Genomic DNA, 19,782 nt, shown 5'->3' on the forward strand with positions numbered 1-19,782 from the left:
GGTCGGCTGGCTTATACATGCGGCCATCCTTAGAGGCGGTCGTATAGGCTTTCATAAGGAAGTAGCCGCCCTGCTCATTGGCGAGGACATTGGGTTGCTCTGATAGAGCAAGGATCTTTAGAAGGAGATTGGATGCTGTACGGGGATAGCTGACGAGGAGAAGTCGACGGGGGGTCATATTGAAGTATAGGGCTGAGTATAGCAATCGGGTCGATAGGCTTAAACTTGTCCGGGTCAATCAAGGAAGAACTGGATGGTGAAATCCCGTAAAGCGATGGTGTGATCGAGGAGCTTCGATGCTATTTAAGTAGCTTTATGCTCCAGTCACTTCCGTTAGAAACGCCATTATTACCCTGCCGAAACTTTCGCGCAGTACATAACCGCTGGTAGCCCTCCTGAATAACGATTATCGGCCAATCAAATATGGTTTAGACACTGAATGTCACTCTGATGGAACTTCGGCGCGTAGGGTGTGGTAACTTGGTAAGTCATCTCCGAGGTTGGTGGTTTCGTTTCTTACAGATAGCATAGGACAATCTTGTTATCATGCAGTCGACGTGGGCCTGGTCAGCAGACCCGCGCCCCAGACGAGCCTGTCATAATCAAACCCCGGGCATGGCGTTGCGACTAGGCCAATCAGTGCTGCAAAGCCTGCTCCACCATGGCGGACCTTGACATGACACTTTGTCGCATTAATGCATTGCACTGATGTTCTGGTGACAGTGAATGGCCTCGGAGTTCTCGCTCCCTTCCAAAAGCCGAAGCCGATAAGTATTGTCTCTCTATTGGGTCCTTAGAGAAGCATCTCCACTGCAGATCGACAAGGGGCACCGAGCCGAGCCCAATGGAGGACGTCAGTGCTGGGTTCTGGGGTACTTTTCTGGGACCCTCTCGGATGTTCTCTTGCCTTTCAGGGCTAGCGAGAGGCGGTTCCCACTTGACAGTTGCCCAGTGTCGGAAAGCCAGCTTCCGACAGCCGTCGCCTGTTTCACTTCATTCATCAAGGTGGGCGGAACATACTCCGTGGAGGAAGATGCAGTTATTGCAACCTTTATTACTATCTACGGATGACAGAAGGTTGGTTAGCTGCCCATACATGGGGCGCTTATGTCTATTGATGTGTGTGAATCTCCCATTCAGATCAACTGGGACTGGTGCCATGATACCTGCGGTATAAGTTGAAGGATAGAATAACTCATACGTTTGGAGTTCATTGATCTGTCACAATAGTTGTCCAGTCACATCCACCTACGACCTGCAATTGTTGGGTAGTTTGTTGGTGGTATGGAGACCTAAACCCTAGTCAATAGAAGGAAGGTTATACTACCAATGTCTAAGACCTTGCATATACAGGTTTCATATGAAGAAGGGTCTAAATCTAGAAGACAGCTACTCGAATGCTTAGAGTAAGATTATGGCTGCTGTTGTATAACATCACAGGCAAGGGAAAAGCAAAATACCAACTATATAGCTTTGCGCCAACCTTTTTGCTTACACCACCTTAATAAAACTCCTCAAGGGAATTGAGGGATATGGAATGATATGAAAGGCCATAGATCCTTTCTGGTATTATCTTTTGTCCAAATAATGGCGCCCATCTACGTACGCAACGTTGCAATTTACCTAATACTAATGGAAAGAGGAGGAGCCCCCCTAACCTCTTCTTGCAGCCCAGCCCAAAGTAAACACTAATTCTAGCGTCTAGGCTCGGGGTCCTGACACGTTCGCGCTATATGTTCCAGAGTAGGTTTTGCTATTCTAGATCTATCCTTTACAGCCACTTGCCTTGGTTGTCCCAATGCAAGTGTGTGTTGAAGATATAATGCCATTCGTTCCTCTACCATAGTTTACAAGCCACGTCTGCTTTTCAGGCAGAGTATGCGTCCAAGTATAGAGAGGAAGTGGGTCTTCTGCTCTGGTATCCCGTATTGGTCTATTGCGATATCAAGATCGACACAGGTACAGATGAACGCACGAGGGAAGGACTAATACTATATGAACATTGATTGCAGCAGATGATTAAATGCACATGATCCCTACCAACACCCACACCAACAGACAGTCACGAAAAGATAACCTCTATAAAAACACCAAGGAACTAGTAGAATATGATCAGAACCCATCCCACCTTTCGAAATTCCCAGCATCCAAGCCAAACATATCCAACATCCTGCCCACACTCTGCGTAACGATATCATCCACACTCTCCGGCATCGTATAAAACGCAGGCATGGGCGGAAAGATCACCGCTCCATAACGGGTTAGATCCAACATATTTTCCAAATGAATGGCACTGAGCGGCGTCTCTCTCACGACCAATACAAGCTTTCTCCTCTCCTTCAACGTTACATCGGCCGCTCTGCAGATCAAGTCATCGGCGAATCCCGTCCGTACTGCGCTCAGCGTCCTCATACTGCACGGCACGATGATCATCCCATCGGCCTGAAACGAGCCACTCGATATGGCTGCGGCGGCGTCATTCACCGGGTAGGTTCGGGTAGCGAGGGCGCGCACGTCGTTCGCTGTATACTTGGTTTCGTACTTGATTGTCTCGACCGCCCAGCGGCTGATGACTAGGTGCGTTTCGACGTTCATTTCTCGTAGGCGTTCGAGGAGGCGGATGCCTAGGATTGCCCCCGTTGCTCCTGTCATTGCGACGATGATTCGCATGGGCCGGGTTGGAGGGGGTTGAAGACGTGTGGATTGGGGGCTTGTTTCTGCCACTGCCATAGCTGCTGTCTTTGTGTCCCATTTGTAGGAGAACCGAGATATGCGTAGATTAGGGAACCGGTTTGTTAAGTAGAGAAGGCTCCCTACAAGGACGATGATTGCACTGCCAATCCAGCCCATCTTGTACGACTGTACATTGGTGTTTTGAGGTTGGAGTTTGGGATGGACTGCAGTGCTAGCCTTATACTGTATACCTATGCGGGTATACTATAAGACAGACGAACTGAACTAGCCTATAGCTATCGTTCTTGTGGATTCCAGGCTATGCTTTGGGAAATATCCTCAACATTTTGATGGTTACCTCCGAATATTGTTGCCGTGATATCCAGAGCCTGTCTAAGCGAAAACAAGAATTGGAGAAAATTTTTGGCAATTCTACGCCATTGACGACATTTAATATCATTGCAGCAGACTATACAGCTGCACCATAGCTATTAGTATAGGGTCAGCTGGTCGGTTGCGGGGCCGATCAATAGCGAATTGGAGTACGTGGTGGTCTCGGGATCCCCAAATTGGGGAAATTCGGCTGATGGTTCCGACTGCATGTTTACGTTGAGTTATGCAAGGACTATGGTATCATGCATGTCGTAGCTCACGAGACAGAGAGCATTACTATTTAAGTAGAATGGAATTACAATGTAAACTTTGATGCCTTCAGATTGTTACGAAGACAAAGATCAATCCTCGTCTAAATTTTCTATCTAGTCTTATCGTGTCCACGAAGGTTTCCAGGCAAAATGGACTACACTGCCGCCGCGAAAGACTTCCGCCGTTTCATTCAAGAGCTGGAAGACGAAGGAGAGCTCCTGACAATCACCAAAGAAGTCGACCCCAACCTGGAGCTCGCAGCCATCGTGCGAAAGGTGTGTGAAACTGGAGAGCGAGCCCCGTTGTTCACAAACCCTAAAGGGCGTAAGGACAACGGGTTGTTTCGCGTCATTGGAGCCTCCATAGGGTATAGCAAGCGTCCTGGGATGCAGCTTTGTCGATTGGCTAAGTCGCTGGGGCTTCCGTCATCTGCTACTGGCCATGAGATCGTCCACAGGATCAATGAGGCCAAGTCAAAGCCTCCAATCCCATGTCGGAAACTCGAGTCGGGTCCCGTCAAAGATCATATTATTCATGGTGACGATATAGATCTGACACAGTTGCCTGTCCCGCTTTTGCATGAGCATGACGGAGGCAAATTCATCGAAACAATGGGCATGCATGTCGTACAGAGCCCTGATGGGAAATGGACTAATTGGTCCATCAGTAGGGGCATGGTTCACGGCAAGCGTGAGCTGGTTGGCCTGGTGATCCCAAAACAGGACATTGGGACAATATTCAATCTTTGGAAGGAGAAAGGCGAAGACATGCCATGGGCTGTATGTTTCGGAGTGCCGCCTGCGGCCATCATGGTCGGCGGCATGCCCATTCCCAAGTGGACCAACGAGCCGGAATTCATTGGTGCCTTAACCGACGCTCCAGTTGACATTGTTAAGTGCGAAACAAACGATCTCTGGGTGCCGGCCAATGCAGAGATTGTCTTTGAAGGGGTGGTTTCGATTAGTGAAACTGCTCCAGAAGGCCCCATGGTCGAATATAATGGCATGGTTTTCCCCGGGCACAAAACCCAGTGCCCTATCTTCAAGGTCAACACCATTACTTACCGCAACGATCCTATTCTTCCAATCTGTGTCGCCGGCCGAGCTCCAGACGAAAATTCCACCATCTGGTGCACCATGCAAGCTGCAGAGGTCCTTAACATCTGTCAGAAGGCCGGTCTTCCTATCAATATGGTTTGGTGTCCGTTTGAATCACATTGCTTGTGGTTTGTTCTTCAGGTGAACCACTCGAAACTTGTGGAAATGGGCACGAATATGGAGGAATTCTGCCACAAATTAGGACATACCGTATTCGGTTCCAAGCCAGGATGGTTTATCCCGAAAATCTTCTTGGTAAACGACTACATTGATCCAACCAATCTCTCAGATGTCATCTGGGCTGAAGCAACACGTTGTGAGCCTGGCAGGCATGAGTTTATTTTCACCGAGTATTCCAACATCCCCCTCATACCCTATGTTACACATGGCTTGCCGTCCAAGTCCGGAACGAATGGGAAAGTTGTCAAATGCTGTATGCTGCCCAGTGAGTTTACAGAAAAAACGCTACCATGGAAAGAGGGATCTTTCCAGGGTGCCTATCCGGAGGACGTTAAGAAAAAGGTGCTTGAAAACTGGACAGCGTATGGCTTTGCGCCTTTCTAGGTGACACGGTGTGACTATTTCCCTTGTTAGTTAAAATCCTTGTTTGTCATAATAGCAGGCGCCAGGGACATACTATCCTATCACATTTCGCCTAAACTCCAATCCATAACTTGTCATTCAAAGAACCCAACATGCATATTGTAATTTTAAAAAAAGACAAGAAGATATATATATCATAGATAATCACCTCCAAGCACCTATACCAGGGAACCCACCGCGCCCTACGCTAGAACTTGCCGCCTGGATAGCCTTCTTCTTCCCTAGAGAGCCCTCTTGACTCCGCACCCCAGCAACAATCTTATCGATGTTCGTTTCGACGACGACACCACCGACAATCATCTCACTCAGCACCGCATGCATCGTTTCATACCCGAAGATAAGATCCAGCTCGCATACATTCTCAAATATGCGGTCCAGCGCCTCGACGAAGACTTGAATCAGATCAATAAGTGCAAGTGGGGACTCGGTAGACGTTGAAATCATAATGAAAGAAAGAGTTGCATATGTCCGGTAGGTGACTTGTGTTGGAGCATCGGATGGGCCCTCTGCGCCGGAGCTAGCACCCCGAGAGAGCAATGGAGGGAGAGGCAGGAAGTTGCAAGCGCTTGGTGGACGCTGAGCGACTAGAGCGTAGGTCTGTTGTATAAGCGACTGTTTCGTTTGCGTATCCTATTTTCAAAGTGGCCTTGTATTAGCTAGTTTGCCTAGTAAAGGACGAGCATAGTTAACCAACTAACAATCTGGGTGTAGAACTTGCTCAGCCGCGGCTGCCCATTATTGTTGAAGACGAGAACCGCGTTGATCATTCTGACGGTTATGTGATAGTATATCTCTATTCAACTGCGCAGAGAGATTATAGGATATTGTAACCCGAAACCGCCGGGAAAATGAAGTTCATGTATCAAGTTGAAGCAACGGAATATTGTAAGCTCTCTTATCGGCCTGACTCCGCGGGGCGGCATGTCGGCAGAAAATACCCTTCCGAGATCTCTCCAGTGCTCGGAAGACTTTCTTATCCTGGATTTTATCTGGAGAAGCTCTCAGAGAGCAAACACAATGCTGTCGTTTCTTTACTGATCTATATCTTGACACTCCACTTATCGCTCTCATACGAGACCAGAATCAGTATCTCACGATGAAGCACACAATATACAGATGTACAACTTGCTCGCGTCAACGACTTCCTTTCACTCTCCGGCGAGCACTCTCAACCGACCTCACCCCGAATACTCCCTCGAACCCGAACAAAGTTCCACTCCACGACTTGACTCCTGCGGATATCTCCTACTACTGGGATACTCGAGTACCAAAGGAAACTGATCTAACCTACGCCGACAAATTCTTCGCACCTTCTCGTCACTCCCCAGTCAAAATATGGTCTGCTAGCAAATTCCGCACCACTCCTATGTCATCAGTAGAGCCTGAAGTTGCCTTCCTTGGTCGCTCGAATGTCGGGAAAAGCTCATTATTGAACGCCATCATGGGCAAGGAGATATGCTGGACATCTTCAAAACCGGGGAGAACGAGAGAGATGAATGCGTTCGGGATCGGAGGTACGAAAGGCGGCGAGTCGAAAATTGTTCTGCTTGATATGCCGGGGTATGGAAGGGCGAGTAGGACGGAATGGGGTATTGAGATTATGAAGTATCTTCAGGGAAGGAGGCAGTGAGTACATCTCTGGTTGTACTCGGGATATTCGATCCGCCCCAGCTGACTTGCAAACCCACGATCCCAGACTTCGACGGGTTTTTCTCCTTATAGATAGCTTACATGGTCTTAAGAAGACAGACGAGGATATCCTCAAGCTTTTCCGGAAACATGCCATTCCGCACCAGATTATCATGTCAAAAGTGGATAAGATTTTGGCCAAGAAGAAGAGTCAGGTGAAGAGCGGAGCATCAGCGGCAAAAGTCGCTACACTACAGAACTTATTGCAAAGTTATAGGCCAATCCTTCAACCTGATGGTCGGTTGGAAGGGCCTGGCGCCTTAGGTGAGATCCTGACATGCAGTGCAGAGACGCCCATCGGCCCCGGCAGGTCGTTAGGAATCAGCGCAATCCGCTGGGCTATTTTGTCGGCTGCGGGATTTGATGGGAATATGAAAGCGCAACCCGTACCCACCGAGTCGCAGGTTGCTCACATCTCTACCGCCGCATCTTGAAATATAATTCAAGCAGCACTACTGTCTTTGAAAAGGAGTCAGTTAGAAACGCGGAAGTGACTTGGTTATATCATCTAATTGCAGGTGAATCCCACAGGGTGGTACTCAATGCCAGGTCCTGCAAGCAGTGCTTACTCTTTAGTAACAGCTTGGGGGCTGTTAACATTAGGCTCCGGTCCGTCAGCATCGCAATTACGGCGGATCTCTTTCAGCTAAACTTTCCCATGGAAGTTATGTGTCTCCTGGAGCCACCATTGAATATAGTCTACGCCCGCACTTTCAGCCTAGGTAGCTGTATTGGGTAGACATGGTTGTTAAATAAACCATTTGTCGTGGAGAACTCGAAAATGGATCTGATCTCATGACGGCGAGGGATTGGTCCTTCGAAACCTAGAGATCCAGGCATAAATATCTATGCTTATTCATCATTAGTGATAGATAGACTGCCAGCATTTAGCGCTTATAAATACATAATAATATCACCAATGTCTCCTTTCGTTACTTGTGGGACTCATAAAATATAACTGTCAGTAGTATGTATTCTATAAGAACCGATTATCAGGCAAACAGGAACAGCTTATGCGCTTGTCCCCAGTTATCAAATTTAGAGATATGCATGTGAGATATAACAGTGGCACGAAACATGGCGTAAAGGTGAAGGGTCATAGTAGGATATAATGTAGTAAATGGGTAAGAAGAGTGTGATAATAATCATTTTGGATACCAAAACACCTGGTCATCATAACAGCATGTCAAAAGTATGCCAACCGCGCTATGCAAAGTATAATGAAGAGAGCAACTCCTTGAGATTGGGTATCATTAATATTTCATGCCTCCAAGTCCAGAAAAGAAAGAAACCACCGTTGGTGATGATGTTCGTCAACGCAGGGCATGCGCGGCATACAGGGCCCTACCAAGCGGTGAAACGAGAGCAAGCGCCGGCTGCTGCGATAGCATCAGGAGTCAGACAGATCATAGTCTTCGTCGGCATCGCTGACTTCCTGGCCCCAGCGATTAACGACTATACGTCTGCCTAGCTGATCTTCTGGTACCGCGTCGCGAGAAGCACCAAAGTCGAGAACCTGCACGACAATCAAATCAGCGAGAGAAAAAGCAGAAACCTAACCAACTGAACCTACCTCGATATAAGTCAAACTATCACGCTGCACCGCAGCAACACATTTCCGGTCGTTGAACTTGACCTGCCATACCCCGCTAAGGTCGGTGAGAAGATCTCGCACGCACTCTCCAGTCCGCACATCCCACATTTTTAATGTCCTATCAGATCCTGAGATAACCTTCTGGCCATCATGCTGAAAGCATGTGATAGCACCTGTATGAGCGCTCAGCATATTTTTGCATTTACCAGTTTCTGGATCCCAAATCCTCAGGGTCGAATCTGCGGCTGCTGAAACCAGTCGATCACACTTCAGGTCAAGTAGCCCAACCAGGGAGGAGTGGCCCTCAAGGTCGTACAAAAGCGCTCCGGTTTCGAGGGACCACACTTTCACCATGTTATCCATGGAGCCACTAATACAGCGGTTTCTTTTGTGGTCTAGCACCACGCTGTACACTTTCAAGGAATGGCCTTGGAGTCGGTGAAGAGCTTCTCCAGTGGAAATCTTCCAGACTCTCACCGTGCAGTCATAGCTTCCGCTGACTAGAGTATCACCGTGCGCAGCGATCGTGCGAACGGAGTGCTGGTGCCCTGCAAGAACGCGGACAAAGTAGGGGCAGTCGGTATCGTCGACATGCGGTCCGCTTTGGTAGTAGACAGGATCACCCGGTTTAGGAAGCTTCCAAATTCGAAGATTTGAGTCTCGTGAGCCAGTGATGATCAAGGGCTCCTTTGGCATCATCTCAGGGGTGCCGTCTGCCTTTTTCCCTACTTCTGTCGGTAGAACAATTTGCAAACATCGTACTGTGGACGTATGACCGTGAAAAATCTGAGTACACCTCGCCCTTTCGATATCCCAAACTCTCACTGATCTATCAGTCGAACCAGAAACTAGAGTATTGCCGTAGTACTCAAGAGCCCAAACACCACCCTCATGTCCCTCAAGCGTCGCCCTCAGAGCCCCAGTCCTAGTGTCGTACACATTGATATTGGTATCGTCACTGCCAGTCAAAACCTTATCCGTATCAAACTGGAGACAAGTGACAACATGACGGTCATGGGCTCGAAAAGCGATATGACGTGGTTTCACATTGGGTTTCATCCAACTAGTATAGATTGAGTGGTGGCGCTGATAGAGAGATTTGTAAAGATGCAGCCCTCGCAGGGACGGTAAGCCAATATCTGGATATGGAACGGCTGCGGCAGCAGCATTCGCGGCAGCATAGGGCCCTTCTGCCGCAGTGACTGACATTCTCCAATCAGAGGATTCAGGATTATCAGTCCCGCTGGATGATAATTTTCGTTTTGCAAGCTTACGGCTGGAGACTCGTGTGCATGCTTTTCTTTTCGGGCGGCGATGCGCAGACGAAGGCCTATCACTAGGCCCTGGCAGTGGTTGCATAGAAGGAGAACCGGACTCGGGATCAGGTTTGATTACAGGAGACGACATGCCTAGGTCCCTCTCGTAATCTTCGCCCCCGTTGGGAAACTGCCATCCCCACCCTTCCCTGATTGCACGCTCCAGCTCTCCATCTGGGAGAACATATCCATCTCTATCGAAAAGTTCCTTCCAACTCTTTTCATCAGAATTGATGATATGCCTCCATTTCTTAGAAACTTGTGCGGCACGGCACATTGTCTGAACATCAAGGTATTTCACAATATTTAGGCTTAGTTCAAGCGGCAGAAGAGCCAGGAAATCGCATTTTAAGGCTGGATTGACGACATCAGCAACGAAATGCAGAGTCGGCTTCGGACACCGCCTCAGCAACTGGTACATGAGGTAGGTCTTCAGCCCTTCGGGAACAGAGTCAAAGAAGTCTAATACACTGGGGATATCCATTAACGATGTCGGCCGTAGTGTATCAGAACTCGTGGGTAAAACGTTAGGTCTGGAACGGTGCGGCGCAGTGGTCCTCAGTTCTTCTGCACGTAGAGAGCTCACAATGCGATGATCGTTGTTGTCAAAGCTGGAATCTGTATCGGCTTCGGGATCCTCAGCCGAATCAAAGGAAGAGTCGACATTCATTGCATTCATCGCAGCTACGGGAGACAAGCTGGGGCTTGGTAGGCACATGTCCTGGACAGTCACGCCACCAATGTTTGCGAATTGTGATATTGACTCCAGAGAGCTTTGCTGGGGAGCTTCCTGAGACGTTTCATATCCAGTATCTTGGCTCGTGGAAGTTCCCGATTCATCTTCCGGCCCACCGTCTGTCTCTAGTTCTTGCGCAATGGCTAGCCTGCTTGGGTCACCCTCTGAACATGCCAAGCGCCTGCTCCTTTCGGGGACAACAGTCGATTCCGGTTGATCTTTTCTGGTACTGGGAGCTCTGGAGCCCTCCTGGGATTCGACTCCGGATGATAGAGGTGGGCGTAGCAGCGGTTCCCTGCGAGAGGCATTCGCACTGTGAATTCTCCTCCTAGGCAGTAAGCTTTCACCAGCACTATAATTGTTGCTTTCCGTTTCAGGCGTCGCCAAACCAGCCACCATAGGATGTGTTGCTGTGGAACCATGTGAACGGGTCGAGCGAATCGAATGTTCTGATGGAACTCTGGCAGTATACGGTCGCAAAGAGCCCTGGCGAGTTTCTGGAACTGCTAGTGCACGACGTTGCTTGGAGATCAACTGCTGATTGGACGGTTGACTAAATCCTTTGGGAGGAGCAAATCGACGAGGAAGCTGAGTATCATCAGAACATATTGAAGTCACCGATCGAACTAGGCCGTTAGAGGCTCTCAACGCATCGTCCTTTTCCCTCAACTACAAGTAGCACATTAGTAAAGACCAGATGGGCAGAATAGCCAAACCAGCGACAACTAGATAAAAAAACGTACCTCATTGACAGCGCTTGCAGTATCATCTGGTTCATTGAATACGATGGAATGACCTCCAATCTCAAATTTGATATTTCTCAATGATGAAGGAGTGGGGGATGATGCTAGAGGATACAGCTTAGGATCAAGTTCTCGCGTTGCGCGGGGTGGCTTTATGAATAACGGAGGGAAAGTCGTAGTCGTAGTAGTTGTGGTGGTCACAACGGTGGTTCGAGTAGCGGGGGCAAATGAAAATTGACCGACAGAGCCAGTCTTTGGCACATTATCGAGTCCACTGCTATTGTCTTGATCGTCCATATTGTATGTCCAGCGCGAATATCGAGGGTCCAGTGAACGATGTCTAACTGAGGTTCATGGGAGACGCGTCTCCTTGTGCTGATAAGGGCTCGACTTCGGCGACGTCGGCAGTTACAGGGACATCAAGGTACTGTCGTTACTTTTGTAATCGTACTCAACAATAACAGAACGCAAAAAGAGTGAGTTGCTATCAAAAAAGCCGGCGATGCTCAACCCAGGGAAACGATCCGGTATATCGAGGGCGGTCAGCACGGTACATACACGCCTGTAAGAACCATCTAAGTGCCGAAGAGGATGAAAGCGGTGATTAAAACACGGCCATAAGGACGGCGTGCTGTACTTGACTAAGAAAAGGGAGTGGAGGAAATAGAGAAAAGTGGGTGAAAGAAAAAAGGACAGCCGTGGCGTGCTCTGCTGACAAGGAGGTGGCGGCGGAGGGAGAGGTGGAGGGTGCCAGGTTGGTCGTGCCTCCTCCGGTGGTCTTAGTTTTTCAGTGTATTAGATCCCGTTAGTTACCCAAGGGAGACACTAGGGCGGATTAGCCCGATTGGGCGGACTCCCGAGGCTCTCTCCCCCGCAGGGACTTGTCAAAGCACACTCGATCGATATTAATCAGAAAATCTTCTCATAATAATAGCGCATTTACCCATGGACATTCGGATACATCAGACCAAACACGAACAGAGTCTCAATCATATCTTATATATAGAACTCCCGACTATAAGCGCATCTCTACCCCCGACATATTTTTCCGGCACTACTTAAGGCGATGCCCTGGGTATGGAAGAAAATATATATAACTATCACTAGAAGGATTCGAAAGTATGTAGCCATAAATAGAGCATGGCCATGACCCAAAGATCTACAAACTCTACCATGTTAAATCATTAGTGATGTACCTTATTCACGAGGAACGGGGGACATGTATCTCTTCGCTTAGCAAATGCTCAAGATGAGTAATTTAGTGGACAGTAACTACTAGTACTACTTATCCTGTCCTTCTGACATATCATTGCTTACTTGCTCTCTAGCCTTGGATCGTTCATTCAGTTTCCCTTCCATCCCCCCCCTTCTTTTTGCTTTTCTGTTGCCTTTCCACATAACTCTTCTAATCAATAACCTCTAAGCTCGGATGACTTCAAATGGAGCCTCATAACCTGCGCACGCCCTCAGAGAGGGGCCACTATACGTGAAATACTCCGAAAATTACCATACGATGCAGAGGTCAGACTTATCAGAAGCCTCCGACTGGAGTGATAAGGAGCTGACTTCTCCGATGCAACAAAAGAAAAAAAAAAAAAAAAAAAAGAGAGAGACGGTGGATGAAGCGAAGAACGGCAATAATAGTGGACCCAAAAGTAACAAGGGCCCACTTATTTTTCCTTACAGATACCAGGGGTAATCACAAAGACGTAGGGATGCGATGCAGGGTGAGAGGGTTAAGCAACAAATAATAGGGATAAGCATTAAATGAGGTTCAGGCTGTTGTTCATAAAACCACCTAATCCGAACCTTACTAACTGGAGTTGATGCTATCTTAGTTATGGGAATACTTTTCCTGAAAAGGCACGCTATACCCTTTTCAGTAACGTTTGACAAGCAAGACTACACTGAATAGAATAGATGCCAAACCACGAGATGGGTGGGTAATACAGAGTGCTTCCCGTAGGTAGTAGGGGTACTAGTATTCTATTCTTACTCCCAAGAAGGCTAGAACTTAGGCACAGATCTATAGAAAATTTTATTGGCAGGAACTGTGACAGCGGAGCAGTCTTGTAATATATCCACAGAATACTTGTGTTGCGGGGAAGAGAGTTACGTACTTCGTACAATATTCTATATGAGGGTGGACTAATCTGAAGTACCATGGAAATTTGCCAGTTTGCTGTTTCAGCCGGAGTTTTGTTTCCCAAGGTAAATGCGTACCGTACTCTCTCCGGTCGCGTATACCAGCCAGATATCCTACTGCTACTAAATACTTTTCTGTAAGAGTATCAAGTCGCCAATGCATTTGCTAGTCCCCGATAACCGTCCGCTTCTATATTTAGCCTCCATAGTAAGCTTCCTGGAGTCTTCTAGTAACAGTGGAGCTGCCTTTTACCCCAGAATAGTTGGAACAGGTAGGATACCTTCACTGAGGCGTTCTCAATCCTCGGTGGGGGCTACAGAAAAAAACCCCCTCTTTCTGGTGAGAACCAAGACCAAAAACGGAATTTTTGGTACGAATGGTTCACATACCAAAGTCACGGGATTTGATGGGCTTCTGAACACATCTATATTTCCAACTTCACCTCTTGCGGCACGAACTTCTTCTCTGTCCGTCAGCTTGGACTGGATGCATAAAGGAACTCAGGTCTGAGGAATATGTCTAATAAATCAATAGGAAAAAGTAAACTATAGCTCCAAACAAAAGACAGTCTCTGCATTACGGTGGAGAAAACGAAGCCGAAACAGCTCATGACAGGAAACAACCCGAGCCTCCCGTGACCTTAACCTGTATTCACCTTATGTCGTCAACTTGACTCTGGAATCTATGATAGACAGTCCGCTAGCCGAGTGCGCAGTTTGACCAATCATCCTGCAACAAACATTGCTCCCCTTGGCCCCAGCTTCATTCTTTTCTATGCGTGATTCTCCATCATGGCCCGTATCAAGTTTACTGTGCCTGCATCGGCTGTTCAGGTACAATCCGCCCGAGTTCTTCACGATAAGAAGAGCGCGACTGCTGCCAGGAAGAAGACACAGACTGAAGTTGAGAATCCGACCAAGTCGGCCGTATCTGAGGGCTTGGCTCTGAAGCAGCAACAAAGTTTAGAGATGGTACAAATTATGCTACATGTATCGGTAAGTGTATCCAAGTCGAATTATCTTGAATACTTGCTTACAAGAACAATGATTAGTTCGGGACATTATTTTACCTTCGGTGCGCGTCGCCGGCCGTGTCCCCTAATCTGATTGCCATTCTCATGTATCCATCATAGGGAGTTCTTACCACTTCCCTGCTTCGACGACCGAGACCTGAAAGAGGCTCAACGAGAGCGCAGATATTCATACCGAGAATTTCTCGACTCTAGACCACGTCATGAAACTAATGGAGGCGACCCAGATATCGCATTCGGTAATGGAAAGAGAGGCCAGCCACTCAAGGTGATGATACGCGGCACCGATCCTAAGGCAGACATGATACTCGATGTTCTGGTACGATCTGTGAATCACATCTGCCCTTCTCCTCTTTATCCTAATACATACTTCCTCTGTTTGTCACTAGGGTTTTTCATTGACTGGTGTAGGAGAATGGCATCTTCGACGCCTTGCGCAAAAATATACTTGAAGCTATCCAATTGACCATCCTTGTCGACAAGGATGCTCCGCAAAATGTCCTGGAGTCGTATACATTTTCATTCAAATATGCTGGAGGATCAGGAAATGTGGACAATTGCCTAGAGAGCTTGTCGATAGACCCTGTGGGTTACGTGGCTGATATGAGATCGGTACATTCAGCTAGGGTAGGGCTGGAAACAATAGTCAGGCGTTTGATAACACTCAGCACCTTTCTACCTATTCTGCCTAGTACAGCAAACCTCCAAGAAACGCAAAGACAATGGCCTAACTTGGTATAGATAAACGTAACCTGGGAGTCAACTTGTTCTACACAGAAGACTGCCCTTCTGATTATGAGCCTCCGGGCTTTACTATGGCAAACAACGACACGATAAAGTATCCGCTTAATGAGAACTGGAGAAAGGAGACTCAGTCATGTGGGACGATGAACAGTGGATGGCATACGTGAGCATGCCCCATGCTTGCCAAATCACTCCTACCTAACGAGCGCAGTGTTGGACTTAGGGTCACATCTCTTAAATGGACAGGGCCAGATCCTGAGGGATCAGAAACACTACCCAAGGTACCTTCACAGATCGAATACACAGACGAGGTTTCAAGAGCAGACGATATTGGATTTGTCGATGAGCCGAGTGATTTGCGCCGTATTGAAGTAGGAAATGGCGTTGACTCAGATGATCATTTGGCTTTGGACCGGTCCTTCACGTACCGTGACGATAGTAGCTTTCAAGAAACAACTCAAGACATTGCTGATAGGCGAAAGCTACAAAATATGATGCAAGTGGGTACTCCTGCATCCTACTAGTCGTAACGTCGTTTAGAATACGAAATCTGACCGAAGCAGACCCAGACATCTTCCTCTTACTCTGGTAGTGACCTCATACCAACACAGCCCATCAACCCTGATGTTGCAGTCGAGGGTGAATACGATTCTACAACACAATTGGACTCAAAGTGGTTTCTCCCTGAGGAACGAATTGCAAAAATCAGAGAACACCTACGTTTGCAAAAGCCGACGCTCGATCTACCTCATTCCGAGAGCCAATCTCAGGGCCTGGTCAGATGTCAGTGTGGGTGGAACGGCGAAGAAACAAATATGGTACGTTTATAGGGGCGTTGAAGAAGCAGGGCTAATGTTGTCAGTTAAAATGTGTCTTCTGTTGCACGCTTCAGCACCTCCTGTGCTATGGTTTCGAAGGCCCGAATGACCCGAAAGTCCCTGACGTTCATGCTTGTTATAAGTGCTTGCTGGGGCCAAATGATACCCAGCTGCTCCAGGAAATGAACAGCCTTGTACTCCTAAGAAGAGCTCTAAGGATCATTTTAGATGAGGGATTTCCGAATAAGATCTCAGAATTTACACAAAAGCTTCGTAAGATGACACAGAAAACTGCGCTGAGACCGAACTGACCGCGAACAGACTGTAACGGACAAACCATTATCCAAATAACCGACATTCTAAAGAAGAAGGGGCTCGTTCAACCCACACCAGGCTATAAACTCAAGGGATTTGCCCGGCGGGGGCTGCCAAAGTATAGCGTCCCACAATCAGAGAATATCCATCAAAGGTTAAAGAAGGAAATATTCCACCCCATGGTGAAAATTAAACACCTTGTAAGTTGCATACTAGTCTTTAAAAAAGCAGCAAAGGATGCTGACGATTATCACAGTACGTCCTGAATAGTCCGGATGGTCTGAATAACCTAGATCCAAATTCCATTAGTCAAGAGCTTGACCCCATTGATGCTCCTACTGTAGCTGGGAACACGCCATTTGATGAGCTCGGACAGAGAGGACAGAGGACGTATAGTTCCACCGGAGGCCTGCAGGATCTGCCGGCAAAGAGCCCGGATCACAAGAGAAAGTCATTACCGGACAGTGATAAAAACGAGAGCTATGAATCCGATGACCTTGATAAGAATGACCGGGCTGCAGAGGAGCAACTGCATAACAGCTTCCTCACCGATGAGAGTATGAGCTCAAAAGCTAGGGTATCGAGCCAGCGGACATCTGATAGTCAGGGACCTCGACGTAGCGGCAGGAAAAGGCGTAAGATAAGCAACTATTCTAAGCTTATCGATGTTGGGGCCGAGACGAGCGATCGTGAGAGCATCTAGACCAAGAGGATGTTTCTGAAAGCATACAGTGGTCGTTTGGCATCGTGTTACGGCATTTACCAGCTGGGAAGATAGGGCGCTAGGGTCTGATCTAGAAAAAGCAAAAAAAAAACGGGAGGGGGGGGGGGGGGGAAAGAAAAGAAAAGAAAAGGGAGTGGCTAGGGACTTGCAACATAGCAAGCACTTGAGCAAGGTGTCAAAAGGGAGGCAAAAGTGTTTCTACCGAGAATCACCTTTCTGAAGGCTTTTTAAAAAAAAAAGGCTGAGGCTTGGTTGCCTCGGCAAAAGCAATGTGCGTCTGATGGATTGTTCTGGGAGGGTGTCCAGGAAAGATATCAGAAAACCCAAAGGACTGATACCTAGTATGTATTCTACTTTTGAAGGTGGGCTGCGAAGAAACTGGATTCTATAGTGGAGCATCTTGTATCCGTAGGGCACATGCTCGCCTGTATAATGTGCTGAAACTGGAAAGCAACGGGTAGTAAGTTGCTCCAACAAAAATGAAGTGCCACTGGTATCTAAACAGACATCAATCACTCATATATTCAGCAACAATGAAGCTCTCTGAAGTTACCGTAGTGTCTCTGGGGACCTTGGATACATGCGTGCGTCATTGACTTAGGATCATCCTGTAGGGCAGATATGCTTTCTCGGATCTCTGCTGACATTCGGTTATGTGTCATTAGCTCGGAGGGAAGACGATCAGATATGTTGAGATGTTGAGATCTTTATCAACTGTAAGGCACACTTTGACGGGCCCAGATCAGCGATTCCCCCTTGCAACGTGATCGTGCATGGAGCGAATCAAGAGCTAGAGCGGAGAATTCTGATGGGGAACTCGTCCGATTTGAAATCATAATGAGGGGCATGAGAGGGCCTGAGCTCAGCCGATCCATGCCTGTATTCCGTCGTTGTACTCCGTATTCTGGGCTGTAATTGATCGATTGTTGCTATGTTTGGAGTCCTCTAAGTGGACAGGTGGGTTTTTCTCGGCGTAGGATCCAAGCCACCCTCTGTGCGCCTGATCAGATCCTACTCTGTATTGCAAGGGATGTGGGATGTTTATAGATCAACCGAATGAAGACTGAAAAGAAAATATATATATATATATATATGTTAACGTTGAAACAAAGTCATCCACTGAGAGTGGTAGCGACCGGCAGTTACGAGCGGCTCTTTTCAAGTCCATTATTGCGATTGCTCGAAGCTTTCAATACATTGGAATCAGACCGTGGTTGAACTCGGAATAGTTGCACTTTTAATTTTGGCGATGGAGCAATTTGACACTGCCGAGTTGAATGGGATCGCCTGTCAGCGCCTGGTCGGTAGCGAGCGACTCCTTTTTGTGGCTTTGTCTCAGTTCATCAATGCCCCGCGTGGGGAATTGGTCACCCGGCAGACCGACGGTCGAAGGCGCGCATAGACAAGGTGTTTTCGCTGAGCCCCTATTGTCGACTCTACGCAGTACTACCGAGTGTTTAGGTGAAACGTTAGTAATTTGTCATCTTTAGTCGATCCCCTATTTTCGTTCTGCGGAGAACCCAATTGATCCCAGCAAGCCGGATAGACAGAGGCGTCGGTGGCTTGGCAGATCTGCACTACACACAATAGACCATAGAACAGACCCTTGATGCACGTAATCAGGGCGAAATGCGAACAGTTACTAGTTCTGCCAGATCTGTCGAAGACCCTTGGCGGCCGTCCGCTTGAGCAGCGCGTTCGGCACCAGTACAGGCGACCTGTACACTACCTGAGTGTGGTATCTACATGCATACACTCTGGTGGCTGCAGCGGATGAAGTAGGGGTTAAACCTTGTAAGTCACATACCTTGGGTGCTCGACGCATGCAAGATGGTCTTCAATGCCGAAGTGCATCTCTGTGGAGTCGGGAGCTTTAGACCATTATTCAATTGCCAGTCTGAAACCACTAGTAACCGGGCAGGTTCATGACAACATATCTTTGCCTCTCACGGGAAAGTGAGGCCTAATGTTTATGCCACCCTGCGATGGAAATTATCAAATGGACCTGACGACTATTGATGACGATCCCAGCATCCTTGGGTAACATGGATCGCCCTTTCAAGGTTGGGTTTCAAGCACATGCATGTTAAGCACCAAACCCGGATCATTTCACGCAAATCCCCTATTAGAATCGTGCGAACATCGGCGGGAAATAGATGGGTCGGACGACAAACCGCAATGTTCCCCATTAGTGCAGTACGACGTGTCCGATATACTCCGCGGCACGGTGATCACTGTTGGAAACCTTTGTTCGTCTGAGATTGAGACTATTGAATGGGAGGCACTTGTGACCCCACCGATATGACGGCTAAGGATGGCATTGGCGCGCGGGAGGTGATCAACAACTGGTTGTACTCATCGGGTAGGATAGAAAGACGGCGCGGCTTGAGGAAAGTTAAAGAGCATTTCCAGAGTTCTTCGCTCTAGTAGTTCGGGATCGAGCCCATGGATCGAGTGGTTGTCAGAACGGGTGGAGAACCGATAGTGCTCCTGGGTAGCCCCTTAAAGGGGCCTTAGGTGTGGAAATTATGGCTTCGGTACCCTACCAAAGTCATACGCAATCTATTGCTTTACTATATCAAGGAAGGTTATTAGTATAATGAGACCAACAACAATGCTATTGAGACTATTGATGTTATTTCCATGGAGACCGCGAGCTTTCATTCATCACAGCAAAGGATTACATTGGGATTGTCGGCGGACAGCCGCGTGCGAGCTTAGCTGCACGTGCCCGCCTCGTGTATTTATGCCGCGGAAGATTGATTCGAACTTTGCTGCGTCAACGTCGACGGTAGTAATTCTCCTAGAAGGATTTAAATTTAAGATGAAGAACGGAAACGAACCGCTATAAGCCAACCTTGTTGAACGGACTAATGATGTCTGTTATATTAATTGGCCTTGTAGCTACT

At 47.8% G+C, this 19,782-nt stretch overlaps 6 protein-coding genes across 6 annotated transcripts; 3 read left to right on the plus strand and 3 right to left on the minus strand.

The window, feature by feature from the left end:
• Nucleotides 1-2,112: 2,112 nt before the first annotated feature.
• On the minus strand, nt 2,113-2,850 carry ABOM_001339 (UbiX family flavin prenyltransferase; the record flags this gene model as incomplete). Its single annotated transcript, XM_022528469.1, has 1 exon — nt 2,113-2,850. The coding sequence occupies one exon, from the start codon at nt 2,848-2,850 to the stop codon at nt 2,113-2,115; it is 738 nt and encodes a 245-aa protein (XP_022393856.1).
• Nucleotides 2,851-3,467: 617 nt separating this feature from the next.
• Nucleotides 3,468-4,979, plus strand: ABOM_001340 (UbiD family decarboxylase; the record flags this gene model as incomplete). The annotated part of the gene is made up of 1 exon (XM_022528470.1): nt 3,468-4,979. One exon carries the CDS (start codon nt 3,468-3,470, stop codon nt 4,977-4,979), a length of 1,512 nt encoding a protein of 503 aa, XP_022393743.1.
• A 183-nt stretch (nt 4,980-5,162) lies between these two features.
• Nucleotides 5,163-5,785, minus strand: ABOM_001341 (putative AP-3 adaptor complex subunit sigma; the record flags this gene model as incomplete). The annotated part of the gene is made up of 2 exons (XM_022528471.1): nt 5,163-5,648; nt 5,717-5,785. The coding sequence occupies 2 exons, from the start codon at nt 5,783-5,785 to the stop codon at nt 5,163-5,165; spliced, it is 555 nt and encodes a 184-aa protein (XP_022393730.1).
• A 329-nt stretch (nt 5,786-6,114) lies between these two features.
• On the plus strand, nt 6,115-7,141 carry ABOM_001342 (translation initiation/elongation factor MRX8; the record flags this gene model as incomplete). Its single annotated transcript, XM_022528472.1, has 2 exons — nt 6,115-6,644; nt 6,715-7,141. The coding sequence occupies 2 exons, from the start codon at nt 6,115-6,117 to the stop codon at nt 7,139-7,141; spliced, it is 957 nt and encodes a 318-aa protein (XP_022393742.1).
• A 956-nt stretch (nt 7,142-8,097) lies between these two features.
• Nucleotides 8,098-11,393, minus strand: ABOM_001343 (F-box/WD repeat-containing protein; the record flags this gene model as incomplete). The annotated part of the gene is made up of 3 exons (XM_022528473.1): nt 8,098-8,223; nt 8,281-11,022; nt 11,097-11,393. The coding sequence occupies 3 exons, from the start codon at nt 11,391-11,393 to the stop codon at nt 8,098-8,100; spliced, it is 3,165 nt and encodes a 1,054-aa protein (XP_022393741.1).
• Nucleotides 11,394-14,033: 2,640 nt separating this feature from the next.
• Nucleotides 14,034-16,852, plus strand: ABOM_001344 (putative meiosis specific protein Hop1; the record flags this gene model as incomplete). Its single annotated transcript, XM_022528474.1, has 10 exons — nt 14,034-14,237; nt 14,294-14,316; nt 14,375-14,591; nt 14,684-14,963; nt 15,014-15,179; nt 15,228-15,516; nt 15,580-15,834; nt 15,879-16,107; nt 16,156-16,349; nt 16,406-16,852. The coding sequence occupies 10 exons, from the start codon at nt 14,034-14,036 to the stop codon at nt 16,850-16,852; spliced, it is 2,304 nt and encodes a 767-aa protein (XP_022393745.1).
• Nucleotides 16,853-19,782: the final 2,930 nt, after the last annotated feature.

Source organism: Aspergillus bombycis, assembly GCF_001792695.1.
Source record: "Aspergillus bombycis strain NRRL26010 chromosome Unknown contig00005, whole genome shotgun sequence".
Taxonomy (NCBI): domain Eukaryota; kingdom Fungi; phylum Ascomycota; class Eurotiomycetes; order Eurotiales; family Aspergillaceae; genus Aspergillus; species Aspergillus bombycis.